The 14163-nt window shown below is 38.6% G+C and overlaps 1 protein-coding gene across 1 annotated transcript in view; it reads right to left on the bottom strand.

Annotated features, from left to right (window-relative positions):
- Nucleotides 1–9393: 9393 nt before the first annotated feature.
- ALPK3 (alpha kinase 3) overlaps nucleotides 9394–14163 on the bottom strand; it is a 54747-nt gene continuing 49977 nt past the window's right edge. The window contains exons 11-16 of the mRNA XM_018567634.1: nucleotides 14018–14053; nucleotides 13362–13636; nucleotides 12807–12895; nucleotides 11338–11555; nucleotides 11190–11238; nucleotides 9394–10300 (exon numbers count right to left, since the gene is read on the bottom strand). Of these exons, the coding sequence (XP_018423136.1) occupies nucleotides 9958–10300; nucleotides 11190–11238; nucleotides 11338–11555; nucleotides 12807–12895; nucleotides 13362–13636; nucleotides 14018–14053 (1010 nt within the window). The 3' untranslated portion in view covers nucleotides 9394–9957. The remainder of the gene's footprint in view (nucleotides 10301–11189; nucleotides 11239–11337; nucleotides 11556–12806; nucleotides 12896–13361; nucleotides 13637–14017; nucleotides 14054–14163) is intronic.

Genomic DNA, 14163 nt, shown 5'->3' with positions numbered 1-14163 from the left:
CATTCCATCTTGTGCCAGGAAAAGTCGTGTGTGACAATGGCACCAACCTGCTGCCCAGACATCACCATGGAAAGTTTGCACACGTGCTTTGCCTGGGACACATCCACTACCTAGTGTTAAGTAGCTTGACTACCATGATGTTCTGTAGCAGGCTAAAAGATGGTGCAGCCACTTCAGGGAACTGGGTGTATTTTCCATATAGCAGTGGTTCCTCATTCAGGACATGTGTACCATGTTGTCACCATTCAAAGAGGTGACCAGAATGGTGAGCCATGATGACAAGGCAAGGATCAGCGACACAATCTCCCTCGTGTTTCTCCTGGAGCACACAATGCATAAACCAGCAATGGAGGCACAACAGCAGGAGGAAGAAGAGAACTTACTGCTGTCCCGGGGCCTGCTTTCTTCTCACTCTGTCACTGCCCCAGGCTGCCCCAGTCACAGGAGAAGCAAGAGAAGGAGGGTTTCCTGCCACTATTACCATCTCGTGTCACCGCTGCTGGCCTTCCATCCATTACCATTTCTTGTCCCCATTGCTGGCCTGTCATCCATTATCATCTCTTGCCACAGTTAATGGCCAGCCATCCATAAACATCTTCTGCCACCATTACAATGTCTTGCCATCACTGCTGACCTGCCAATCATTACCATCTTCTGACACTTCTGCTGGTCTGCTATCCATTAACAATTTTTATTTCTAAATAAAAAGTGCCTTGTCTCTTAGTACTCAAATGTGGCCTACTAAAAAGGCATATGTGTGTTTGTTTAACATTTCTGCTTTTTGTCTGTGGAATAATCCAATGCAATTTTTATTTCTAAATAAAAAGTGCCCTATATTTCACTTCTGAAATATGGCCTACTAAAAATACATTTACATACGTCTGTAAAATATTTCTGCTTTTTGTCTGTGGAACAACCTGTGGCATAATCCAATGTAATTTCTTTTTCTGGATAAAAATGCCTCTTCTCTACCTCTTCAAATTCGGCCCACAAAAAAGGCTTACCTGATGCACAGTGTGTCTCTGAAATATGTCTGCCTCTTGTCCCAGTAATTAACTGACATAATTTGCTGTAATTATTATCTGAGAGTTTTTTTTTGTAAACCTGCCTTGTTTCTCCCTCTTACATTGCTGCCCAGTCAAGCTGTGTACATACCGTTGGCTCCTAGATAAATATTTTCCAGAACCAATAGTCCTACCTTCTAAAACCTTTTAAAGGTCTTATGCAATCTCTTAGCTTAATATCCATGTTCCCTAAGGCTTTTCCGCAAGCCCACAGTCTCCATATAAAAATCGCTGTCTTAAAATTCTTAAATACTGTCCATAAGGTGTACTCCGAATCAATGACCTAGTGTGTCTGCTATTATTGCATGTAAAATTGTGTTGCTGCCCTTGTTAGCTGGCTTAATCTCTATAAAACCATTTCTTGATGATTAATTCAAAGCCCTTCTTTCAGCTGGATCCAAATTATCACCTGCTTGTGAATTAGTAGACAACGTATCAATATCTTTTGCAACCTACCTGACAAAGGAGGCTAAGCTGGTACACACGGACAGTGGCAGAAAGGATATAGATTTTGGTCTAAAAACATATCTTGACCATTGCCATCTTAATAGGTGTATCAGATACCTCTGATAGATCATCCCTCACATTGCCCCCTACCCACAGTTCCATAAGAATTTTCAGATATTTATAATCCTCCCTGCTCAGTTCTGTCCAATTCACAATTTGACTTTGTAATGGCAAATCATTCTTCTGGTGGTGTATACATTTTTTTAACAAAATCTTTCTCCCAAAAAGGTGTAGATCCTTAATAGTATCAAATGTATCTATATGTTTTGTCCAGGCAAAATGAAGTAAGGTCCTTTTATAGAAGGCTAACCTCATGCAGTGATAACAACTAAGAGGAAAGATTAATCACCTTCATTTCTTGATTAAACTCCTATTCAATTAAAAAATGGTCTATATCAGCCTTTTTGAGATTACATTTGTTCTGTTTACCAAAAGGGATTGGTGTGCATCCACAAAGGATGCCCCAGAGGATATACACTGAGTGGCCAGATTAATATGACCACCCCGTCAGTACTTCGTTGGGCCACGAGATGACTCCACGAGATGACTTCGTTGGGCCGCCTCGTGACTCCACGAGATGTTGAAAGGTGATGCGAGGAATCTGACACTGCACTGTTGCCCTTCTGTTGTCTTGTACCAGTCTTGCCACTCTCCGTTCTGCCCTAACATTGACAGTCGCTGACGGCCACAATTCGCATGCTCAGACCCAGATTTTTGGCTGCAAGTCCAGTCCTTAAACACTTTAACAACAGCTGCTCTTGAACATTTAACGAATTCTGCTGTTTTGCTGATACTCACTCCATGGCTCCAAGCGCCAACAATCATCCCACGTTCAAAGGCTGTTAAATCGCGTTGTTTACCAATATCTTCAGAAATAAATCACTTCTACTGATGTGGTAAACAACCTGCTTCCCTATGTATAATGGTCTGGCCCTCTAGCAACTTCAGCGCGAAATTATAGCTAATTATAGCTAATTTGCCTACAAACATCAGGTGGCCATAATATTCTGGCCACTCAGTGTACTATCACCAGATACTCCAAATGTTGTTGTGTACTACCACCTGTTTTCAAAGAAGTCCCCTTTGTGTACTTATCTTGTGTACTAACCACCTGTCAAAATTTAGAAACTTAAATAACCTAAATGTACCTAGGGTTATATTGTACAGTCCCACTCTTTGGTTAAATTAATTCAAAAATATATACTTTATTTGATATGTATCTTAAAATAAAACTCGCTTCAATACAAAAAAAGATTACATAAGTAAGACTAGTAGTGCACAATCTTTATCTCCAATATCTTCTATATCTAGATAGCCTTGCCTCATAATCTTGTTACAAAATGATTAATGAACAGTGTCCATATGAATCCTGCTCAATTGCCATGCATTAAAGCAATCTCCTTAATAGGATCCTGGGTCACCCTGATAATTCTCCCAATAGTGTAATCCTTATGAACTGAAATACTATCACAGACAGGGATCAATGATTTAGGATAGCTCATGTCCAAGAGTGCTCTCCAAATTAGCCATTCCTGCTACTGTTCTAGAGATTAGAACAAATGCCTTCTAATCTTACAATGGCCATCTAATTCAGTGAATGCAAAAGCAAATTAACAGTCTGGTATCTGAATTTCTTAGTATACCATTTGAGTAATACCCTATGATTCATACGTTGTATAAAGCTTCCTTAGAGAATTCAGGAATTTTGGAATGAGCAAACACTTGGAGGTTTACATACATTTTGTTGATAATATAATTTGGTGGTTCGAGCCACTCTTTCCCCTGGGTTACAGTTGGACGTATATAGCTGACATCCATACTTGCATTAGTTTCAGAGATAAAGATCCAATTAATAAATAGAAATGTCCATTTTTTTCTTCCTAGGATTAAGAATACAAATTTTTTCTCAGATCTCAGATTTCAGAAGGGTTTGAATGGTGATGGGAAGCTAACTTGGAAATATTCTCTAGAAACATGGTGAGCCTGTTAATTGAGTTTAGAACAGTCAAATATCCAGATACGAGAATTTTTTAAAGATTAGCGAAATTTGAGGGTCATTTACTGTTCCAACAACAGCTGGGAAAATGATATAATAGGATTGATTTCCTTAAAAATAATTTAGTGTAAAATAAAGAAAATACATTTCAGAGGTACTGTTCTATTCTATTCAAATGGCAAAGCCTATAAATTGCAAAATAGAAATGATCCCAGGGAGAATAGACTCAGTAATTTATGGGAGGAAAATATTAGAACAACCACGAGTCAGGTGGGGGGCTTTTCATCACAAATTTCACAATCAGATTTGTCAGATAGTCAAACAGAAAAACACTTTCCAGAAAAACTAAAACAGAGTCAGACTTAGAAAGTCTTTTTATGCATGTTCTCATATACATCGTGAATTGGAGGTATTAGTCTCACTTAATATTCTGTATGTATTGTTGTACTTGGTTTACGAGGTTTACATACATTTTGTTTATTATAAAAAGAAAAAAGTGCATAGTAAGATGGGTAAACTTTTCTCAGCAGAGAAAATACGCCCATCATCCTAGAACACTAGCAAAAAAAACTGAAGCATGCTGGGAGTGGGAGCAAATATACCTGGCTGGCAATGGATTTTTTTTTGTCCAACTTCTGTAGGCGGCTGTATTATTGAATTTCTGGATAACTGAATCCTGCGTCCGTTAATGAATGAGAAAGAAATACAATTTTTTTTCATGAGTAAATGTGGAAAATTATTATTTTCAGAATGATTGGTCTCTTGAACAAAAGTAATATATACAATATACAAACAGGCAACATGCTTCTTGAAAGTCACTTACCACCTTTAGGATCCCAAGGTAAAATATATGCTCATTGTCATGTACACGTGCATTTTGATATGCCTTTAAATATTATTGCTTATTATTGCTATAATCAATCAAGGCAACTGGACTTGCTGTATTTTTTTTTAAGACGCTTCACTGGTCATGTTACCAGTTTTTTTAATTCAGAATTAATTATCTGTCTCTGGTATTGTCTCCACCCCTCCCCATAGTTCAATTTTCCTGTATGTAGGCTGGAATAATCTTTATTGTTCCAGCCTGCATCTCATCCACATGTCCTTTGCTTAGTGGATCACATTATGATCTTTTAACCTATCCAATGTTTGCTGTTATAAAGATCTGCACGGTTTGGATTTAACTTCTAAACAATTTTTAAAGTGTCATCCAGATTAAGTTACTGTCTGCCAACTCTACTGAGATTGTGAGTTACTGCCATCTCACCACAACTGTAAGTTACAGAGATCACACTTTCAATGCTTAGACTGGGGGGGCTGAACTATCATGTATAATTATAGGGCAGAAATGATCCTGTACAGCCCTAGCTTTAATTGTTGTTATTTAAATTTAGCCACAGAAACAACACAGCATGCACATGTTCCATACAATTGTTTATTGGAATCTGTCAATATCCGCCTGTGTGTTAGTGTTAGACCTTGTACCCTATTGTATATGAAGTCAAACAGCAGATTTGTGCGATAAGAATCAGCGGATTCTTGCAGCTGCAATCAAAGATGGTTTCAAACTAGGCATGTGCGGTCAGGGGAGGCAGGTGAGGCAGAGCCTCACCTAGAATTATGGAGGAGAAAGCTGTCAGCCTCATGTCTGAAGCTGACAGCTTTTTCTCCATTCAGATCGGGATCTAACAGGTTACACAGCAGGGAAACCCTCCCCGCTGTGTAACCTGTCATGGACGGAGCACCTCAGCAGTGAGGGACAGGGAGTCCCCTCCCTTCCTCCTTTACACTAGCTTGGGGACGGGTCGGGGGCCTGACTTCGTCCGGCAGGGCTTCGTCTGATAGGGGGTGGGGATTTGGTCAGCATGGGCGGGGCTTTGGTCAGCGGAATGTCTCATCCGGAGCAAGAGGTACCGCACGTCACTGTTTTGAACAGCTGCGGCCCTTTAGCCTCTACAGAGCAATGATAGGCTATCTGTCTGCGTCTGATTTTGGACCTCTGTCCCTAGCCACAGTTAACCGGTGGATATGCAGAAACATGTGAATAGCTGCAGCTCCTTTTAGCCTGTCATTGCTTTGTACAGGCTGAGTGGCTGCAGCTGTCTGGAACCACCCATGATTCCCGCCACAGGAATCTGCTGTTTCATGCTACAGGAATGTACTGGCGGACCTAATATCAAAGTGTTAATGAGGCCTTAGTGTATTGTAAGGAATAGTGTGCTTCTTTTATAAATAAAGGGTATTTGACCTTCTTTAAGGTGAACAGCCGGCTCAATGCTGATTGGCTGGGAAGCCGGCTTTACAGCCAATCAGCATCGAGCCGGCTTCCCGGCCAATCAGGAACATGGGAGGCGGGTCATATCTGATAGATCTGTTCTGCCCAATTTTGTTCCATGTTCAAAATCTGTTCTCTAGTTTTTTGTAAATCTTTCTATTTTTCTTAGACAGAACTCATGTATAGGACATTAGAATGGGTTAGTCTTATAATCTAATGTCAGTTGACTACTGCACAGCAAAGTTAAAGCTGAAATCCAGACAAACAGCTAAATGTGAAATACATGCAGAGTAACTGTTTTACCTGGTGACAAATATTTCTGTCCATCCTGTTCTGCAATTTACACAAACAGGACAGCCTGATTTTTCTCTGTTCAGAAAAGTTCAGTAATACCTTAAGGTCCCCTTCGCACCCCATCCTATGACTGGACAGTGAAAACAGAAGCAGCATACTGATGAGCTTATCTTTCTGTCACTCTACTCTCTTCTGCTATCTGCATGTTCATTGCACTGCAGCACAACTGAATGGCCTTGGTAAATATGCATCTGTGCATGGGGAGGTAAGGATCAGTGGAAAGATAAGTGCAATTTGCTGTAACATGCCCTTATCTTTTAATATATAACAAAGAGCATTCAGACAAGTAAATTAATATATATCAATGATATAAAGGGTTTACTATATATACAGATTTTGTTTTACAACAATATTGCATCCTCTTACTGTTTTTATGTTTATTTCACAGTGTAGCTTTGGCTGCAATCCCTAAAAAACGATATTTAAACCATATAGCAATAATAGCAATATATTAGTAAAATATAGAAGGAAAAGGGATGTGCGGTTACAGCCATTCTTACTCGACAAACAGACTATATTCTATAAGATGCAGTTTAGTACAACAAAGTGATGGCTGTCATATAACCTACTCACTGCATCACATTGTTTTCGAGGCTACATTTAAGATTTGGATAATATTATTTCTGGCGTTGAATTAGAAATACATTGATGACAACTGCTAAACATGTTACTCAGTGATCTTCAAATTGTTTAAGGGCTTGTTCACACCATCTCCAGACCAGATAGAGACCAGAATTTTTTTTGTTTGGTCCAAATAGCATACCTATTCATTCCTATGGTAAAAAGTGAGGCTAATTCACACCATTGCATTCAGTTCCAGAACATTTTAAAAAAGTACTGCATGCGCTATTTTTTTCTGGATTGTAAACGCACCAGAAAAGAGAGTGGTACTTTTCAAATAAATAGATGTGAGAGGCTGCAAGTAGAAAGTGTAATGGTAATGCCATCTAGAACAACCATACGTTTACTAGTTTTATTGTTCCCACAGGTTTTTCTGGACATATATGAGTGATGTAGAGGGATTTTTTAATGAATACCTGTGATTTATATACAGAAAATTCATTTAATGATCAATAACAATTCTCTGTTGTCAGTCACTGCTACATTTTAATGAAGTGCTTCAAGGATTCCAGTACAGCAAAATGTGCAAATAGGAACATTCAATATATCACATGTCACATCTATTAAACAAGGCAAATATATCCACAATGATGAAAAACACATACCAAACGAGGCAAAGTGACTGTGTGTGTGGCACACTGCCAGGCAGTTCTGAAGCAACCGATCATAGTGCAAAGTGATACAGCCCTGCTTACACATATGTACAGAAGTTTGGTCACAAGTTAAGTGCATGACCACCCTCTGCAAAACTTGAACCTCACAATACACTGATAAAGGAAATGCTTGGATAATTGCATATCTATATCCTCAGAGTGGTTGCATATTAACAGTACATTTAGGTAAACAGTACAATTAGGCCCACCATACACATTGTCTAACTCAAACAGCCCATTCTTTACCAGATTTGGCCAGATATGTGTATGGCTACAGCTTTATAATCATGAAATGTAGCACCTCTGCCAAACTGTTTGTAAGGGAGGCTATGGAAATTGTTGCATATTGACCACATACACATTCATATGTGGTCATGAGGAGTAAATTTTCTATCCTACCCGTTTAAAGCCCAATGTCTGCACCCTACACACAGCTTATCTGCAAGTAAAGCTAAAACCGTTTACCTGGTGAGATATTCATCTTATGCCTTAGTAGCTTTACTCTAGTGTGCAGTCTAACTAATCTTTAGTGCTTGATGAAACTGATTGTAATATAGTCACTTTGCCTCCAGAGCACCATCATTTATTTGCTGCAAATGGGCTCACAAATGCTTATATTCATGGGCAAGACACCAGTAAATGAGAAGTCTACAATAAAATCCAATCTACAATTACAACATCTAGGACAGACTACAGAATTTGTTAATGGCAGTATTTAAGCCGGTACTACAACTGCCACCAAGGCAGGCATCAGTTAGTTTGTCACAATAATGTTTATGATTCCCCACAAAGACACTGGGTGCAGTGGTCTAGGTTAGCTGTGCTGAATCTTATGATCATATGATTGTCTTATCTTATAACTAAACTGAATGCAGCATTCTACCACAGCATGTCTACAGCTTGTCACTTAGAGTGGAACTGCCCTGGAAAAATCACAGGAAAGCAATCAGACGTCAGCCCAAATATTGTGTTCATGTACTGTGTATGTTTTGACTCTGGCTATGATTTGTATTCAAGTTAAAGTTTATGGGAGGCAAAGAGAAATTTCAAGCTCAGTATTCATGTTTATGCAGAGAATGAGCTGAAGACCAGATCAATTTTTCCCTGGTAACAATAATTTAAGTGTAACATTACTTAGTATTGAATAGTCTACACTCTAGAGCCTTACCATAGTGGATACCCAGCGTAACTGCACTTAAAGTTTTTCCATACAATGCACCACTAGGGTTCTACAAGAGTAGTGTAGTACTGGTATTCCTTATAGTTGTGTTTGCCTAGCATTGCATCTAAAATTCTTTACAGATGTGTGAAGGCATGCTGTCAAATATACTAATGCAGCTGAGCAGGAACAAGGTTAGCCGGGGGCAGCAACACATACTGGGTCCATGTTACTGAGCCCATTTCTGAGCTTGATTACTTGTCCCTTTCTTCATCAATACATCAATGGAAGCAGTAAGAAGTAAATGTTTCATGTCGCCTGGTTCATGTTTTGCACCAGGACCCATATGAGTCTTGGCATGGCCTTGTATGGTTGACTACCAGCACTATTACAACTTATCTCTGGTACCTTGCTGTGAGTCTTCTGTGAATTATGTTTTGCTGTGGTCTTGAGACCTTTGGCTAGTAAGTCCTGTAGTGATTCACAAACACTGGTAAACTGCAGACTTACAGATACTAAATCACCCTGAGTTATAGCAAAATACCTGCACGCTAATGCATAAATCACGTTTCCTCCAGAGAATGATCAGAGAATGATCAACAGCATTACATGTGTTGTCTGAAGCTGGGTACGATCACAAAAACTGAGAGCAATTGCTTTAAACAGACCCCTGATTTAATAGGATTTCCTGATGTGATTATAAGTCTTCTGTTGACTTTTAATGACTTTTTCTATCTGTGTTACTTTGTAGTGTGGCACTGGATCAACATTTTGCTGCTTATGACCAGCAAACATCACAAAATATCACTATTTAAGAAAAACATGTCCTGTAAATGTTCTTATACAAACCAAAGCTGATGAAATAGTGCATTGGAAGTGAAAAGAAGATATTGTAGATTGTTGTGCTTTTTTTCTGCTGTGTATCCTGTAGAACAAATTGTGTAACGGAGGTGCAGTTATTGTTTCACATATTAAGATACCTCATTGGAATTGGACTTTGCCTTTTTCCATGTATCCCAACATTTGTCTTTGAAATTGATTCAATAGTCCTGAAATGCAGCTTTCTTTGTATCTGCAACATAATAAATTGAATCATCATCCGTACATAATACATTTTGCCCATGCACCTCCTATGCTCATCCTCTGCCTATAACAAATCCCCTGCAGGTCAGACTGTCAACAGCCTTTCTGCTTATGATGTGAAATACAGAAAAATAATCTGTCACCTTAAATGATGTCCTTTATGTCTTCGTAGTTCATTGATTTAAATAGTCCAGTTGAAGTCATGTCCAGGTATAGAGAGTCAAAAAATATGATAGTTCTAACTGTTATTGTAGTTTCATGTCATTTCCTTTATTTTTTGCACCTGGCTGTGGTTCACCAGTTTCCATGGATTTTCTTGGGGATTTAGGGCTGACCCCACCTTTTTTATTATTTTGTGCGACTGTTAAAGTCTTCTTTTGTATCTGGGGACTTGACTGAGCAGACCCTGAGCCAGATTTTCTTTGCATCTGAGGACTTCTTGAGCCTTTTGGCTTGGCTGGAGGCTGGAGACTCTCCATTGTCTTGAGTGACTTTAAGCTAAGCATTTCACAGTAGTTATTGCACTGGTGAATTGATGGGAATTCCTCAAGGATCTCTGGATAGCAGCTCTCCTTCAGTCCTTGATATCTAGACAAACAATTCAGTAAAGAATGAACATAGCAGGTACTTCTTTGTTTAGTTCAAATCCAGCAATAACGTATGCCATAAACTGCTACGGGGGTGTAACTAGGACAATAAACAATCAATAAAAACTACCAAATTAAAGCAGACTTTAAGGTAAGCAGCTAAATACGCAATTGTCATATGTATATGATAGCCATTTAACCTGAGAAAGGATTTGTATATATGTCCATAGAATACTGAGATTTACACAACCTAGCCAAATTCTGGCACTAATGCTAGTCGCTTTTGGAAATACATTTAACTTTTTTTTAATGAACACCTCACTGCATTAATAGGTGTTTTCTTATCTGCTTGATTTGGCTTTAAATATTTTTTATAAGACATTTTATAATAAGATACTAATAGCATGAGTAGAATGCAGAGAAAGCATTAAAACCTTGATGAAAAGTCCAATGAAAACAGATTATAAGAGTTGATAGCAAATGTTCTTTTATCTGCCTCATTATTTTAACTACTTAAACTGTACTTTTAATGTGTGAATGTCACATATCCTGATCATTATAGATGCAAGGAAGCCACCCATTCTAATATTATCCATCTCTTCTTGTCTTCACTCTAGTTATCCTACAAGTAGGACATACCTGAAATAGTACGTTCTAGCATTTTGAGCATACATGGAGGCATACTGAGTTAAAGACTTGACTCTTTTTAGTTTCTGATATGTGAAAGGGAATGTCAACATGTGCAATTTTGCAAACGTGTACTGACTTAGGTTCCCTTATTTCAAAATGGTGCTATGTATTATTAAATTCCCCTACAGTGGGCGTCAAATGGAAGAGACACTGACATCCTTGTTGCTGAATTTGACAGTAAAAACTTTAATTCTACTTACCCCCTGGATTTTGTGGCGATAGCTATGTTGGTTAGTTTCCATTCAACACCTGTACAAACAGACACATGATATTTTAGGGAGGTCAATGGTTTACCACTTTCCTCAGTTATTACTGAGTTTCTGTGATGACTATATCTAATTTACTCACCTTCCAGAGTAGTGACAAGAAAATTGCCATTAGTCCACTGGTATACCCAGTGCTGAAAAGTGCAGCATTTTCGCTCTATTTCTGAAGAGTTCTTGAAGTGTAATTTTCCTGTAATATCCCTGACACAGTACTTTTCAAATGCTCCCTGTAGATCATCTTCTATGGTAGCGTAGGGGATGTTGTTGGCAGGTCGATAGATCAAATTCAGAGGTAAAATCCTAAAGTAATAATAAAAAAAAGTTCACATTTTACCTCAGCTGCAATTAACGGAACACCCTAACCCATACTATACAATGCAAGCCCTTGGGATAAAGACAGCAGTCATATGCTGTAAGAAAATACAAATGAATCTTTAAAAAACAGACTTTAAACACCTAATTATCTATAAACATTAGGTTGTAGGCATGATTAGCCATAATTAACAATATACGTACCCATTTTAAATAATCCCACAAAGCCTAGTGTTTTTCTTATGATGTAATAAAGAATTACATTAACCCTTTCATGACTGTACGTCAATGGCATCGGGCCCGTTTAAACAGACTCATGGCGGCTTTTGGTGTCGGGGGGAAGCTGGGGAGGAGATCGGCGAACTTTCACCAATCTCCTCCCCGTACTTTGGGAACGGGAGCGTTGCAGATTACATCACTTCCGGTCCCATAGATGTCAGAGCTGGGCTCCTGAAGCCCAGCAATAAGCTATTGAAGTGCAATCTGCACTTCAATAGCTTATTTAGAGTATAAAGGTGAGACTAGGGGTCTTTTGGACTCATAGTCTCACCTTAGAGTTCCTGTCACCACCAATATGCTATCACATGGGGGGCCTGTAAGCCCCCCTATGTGATAGCAATTAAAGTAAAAAAAAAAACAGTTTTTAAAATTAATATTAAATAAACTAAATGTAAAAATAATTCTACATTTTGTTAAAGGCCCCCGCAACCACGCGCGCGTTAACATGCATCGGGTGCGCCTGCGTTTGAAAACGGCGATCGCACTAAGCATGTTGGGTATTGCCACGCATGCCAGAGTGAGATCAATAATTCTAGCGCAAATATTTATGCATATCCCTAAAATGTTGACCTGTGGGGGCTTTTAAAGCTTCGTCTATGGACTTTTTGGGGTACTGATTTTTGTCGAACTTTTACAGACGCACACAATTATATACACAATTAAAATAATTATTTTTAAAAATTGGTATTTTATTGTGTTTTGGGGCATTTAAGTGCATTTTTCACTAAATTTTGGGGTTTGATAAGGAGTTGCGCTAATATCCTGCAACATGAAAATGTGCAACTGCCTCCATTTTATTCTACAGGGTCAGGGCTTTCAGAAAATATATAATGTTTGGGGGTTTTAAGTAATTTCCAGGCCTAAAATGTGGATTATAACATGTAAACAAAAAATTAAAAAAAGGCCTTAGTCATGAAGTGGTTAATATAAACACAATGCAGAGCACAGCTCAGAACTTACTCAAGGATCTGTCCAAAGTTAGGGACTCCTCTGCATTCAGCTGCAAATATCTTGCAGTATTCGCGGGTAGTATTCTGTATTTTACATTCCTTGAGAGTAAAAGTGAACATATTAAGATACTGACATATTAGTTCAAGTTCTAATTACACATTGATTTACATAACCCATTTGTACAGATTTATTCCACTTTGAGGCTGTTTCACCTGCCAAAGGATTTGTATTTCTGCCCATCCAGTTCTGAGATTTACATAGATCTGCAACACGGCACAGCCCTGCTAGGTAACACTCACAGGCTTTGTCACTCTCCCCAGTGTATCATTGGATAATGAAACTGATCATTTATTCTCTCTGTCACACTGCTCTCTACCCCTATCACCATGTTCCTTGTTAGCACATGAGCACTACAGCACAACTAATTGGCTCCTTGTGCTGATCTTTCAGAACAAAAACAAAAAAAAGTATGCCTCCTTATATTCGGCATCTGCTGTTAAGAGCGTGTCAAATGATTTTCCCATTCTTCACTCATGAAAATTGTGCAAAATAAATAGTACGTACCTGAATGGTGATATCATAATTCTTTTCCACTAAGGTGTTTTCATTCTTGGTCCCAAAGGTGATTAGATTTCGGATTTTGATGATACAGGTTTTCCCTGATTCAAACATTGGTTCCAACCCATAAATCACCTTTACTCTGCAGGACTTTCTCGAAAATCCTTTCCCAGCATGTGGTTCCTCCATGGCTATCCTTCCAAAAAACTTGTCTCCCCAGTAGCCAGAGTCAGCCAAGCCTTTTGCGAACACCATAGGTGTCATCTCTATCTCTTCTCCAACTGAAATAGCAGCAGAAAATGTGATGGAATAACAGAGTCACAAACACCAAACTCACTGCGCTGGAAGTGCTTATTACCACTCACAGATGTTTTCTAACATAGGTGAAACTTTCTAAAATGAATGCGTTCTCACTAAAAAAGGGAGCAACCCTTGTAGCAATGTGCATACACCTGAGTTTAGATTAGGCCTGATTTGGTGAGAATTGTTACATTGATATGGAGATTTTAATTACATTAAGAAGGTTCTTTCTTTGGCCCCCCAAACTCAATTCCCTGTTGTCTAGTCTATAAAAACAATCTGATACTGCAGATTTTAACATATTTTTGTTCTTCCCGTAATCAGATCATCCCCAGTCATGCACTTTAGGTCACATACAATACCTTCAACGTCCTCCCTGGAGATGAATCCAGCCAAAACTAAAAAAAAAGAACAACATATTGGTATACATTTTCGATAGGCCACTTAATGACACACGGCATAAATAGTATTATGGTTAGTTTGTCTAAAAATGAAAAGTATATATATA

The sequence above is a fragment of the Nanorana parkeri genome, unplaced genomic scaffold (assembly GCF_000935625.1).
Source record: "Nanorana parkeri isolate BGI_ZX_2015 unplaced genomic scaffold, ASM93562v1 scaffold1078, whole genome shotgun sequence".
In the NCBI taxonomy this organism is placed as follows: Eukaryota; Metazoa; Chordata; class Amphibia; order Anura; family Dicroglossidae; genus Nanorana; species Nanorana parkeri.
This window is presented reverse-complemented; position numbering and strand designations above follow the sequence as displayed.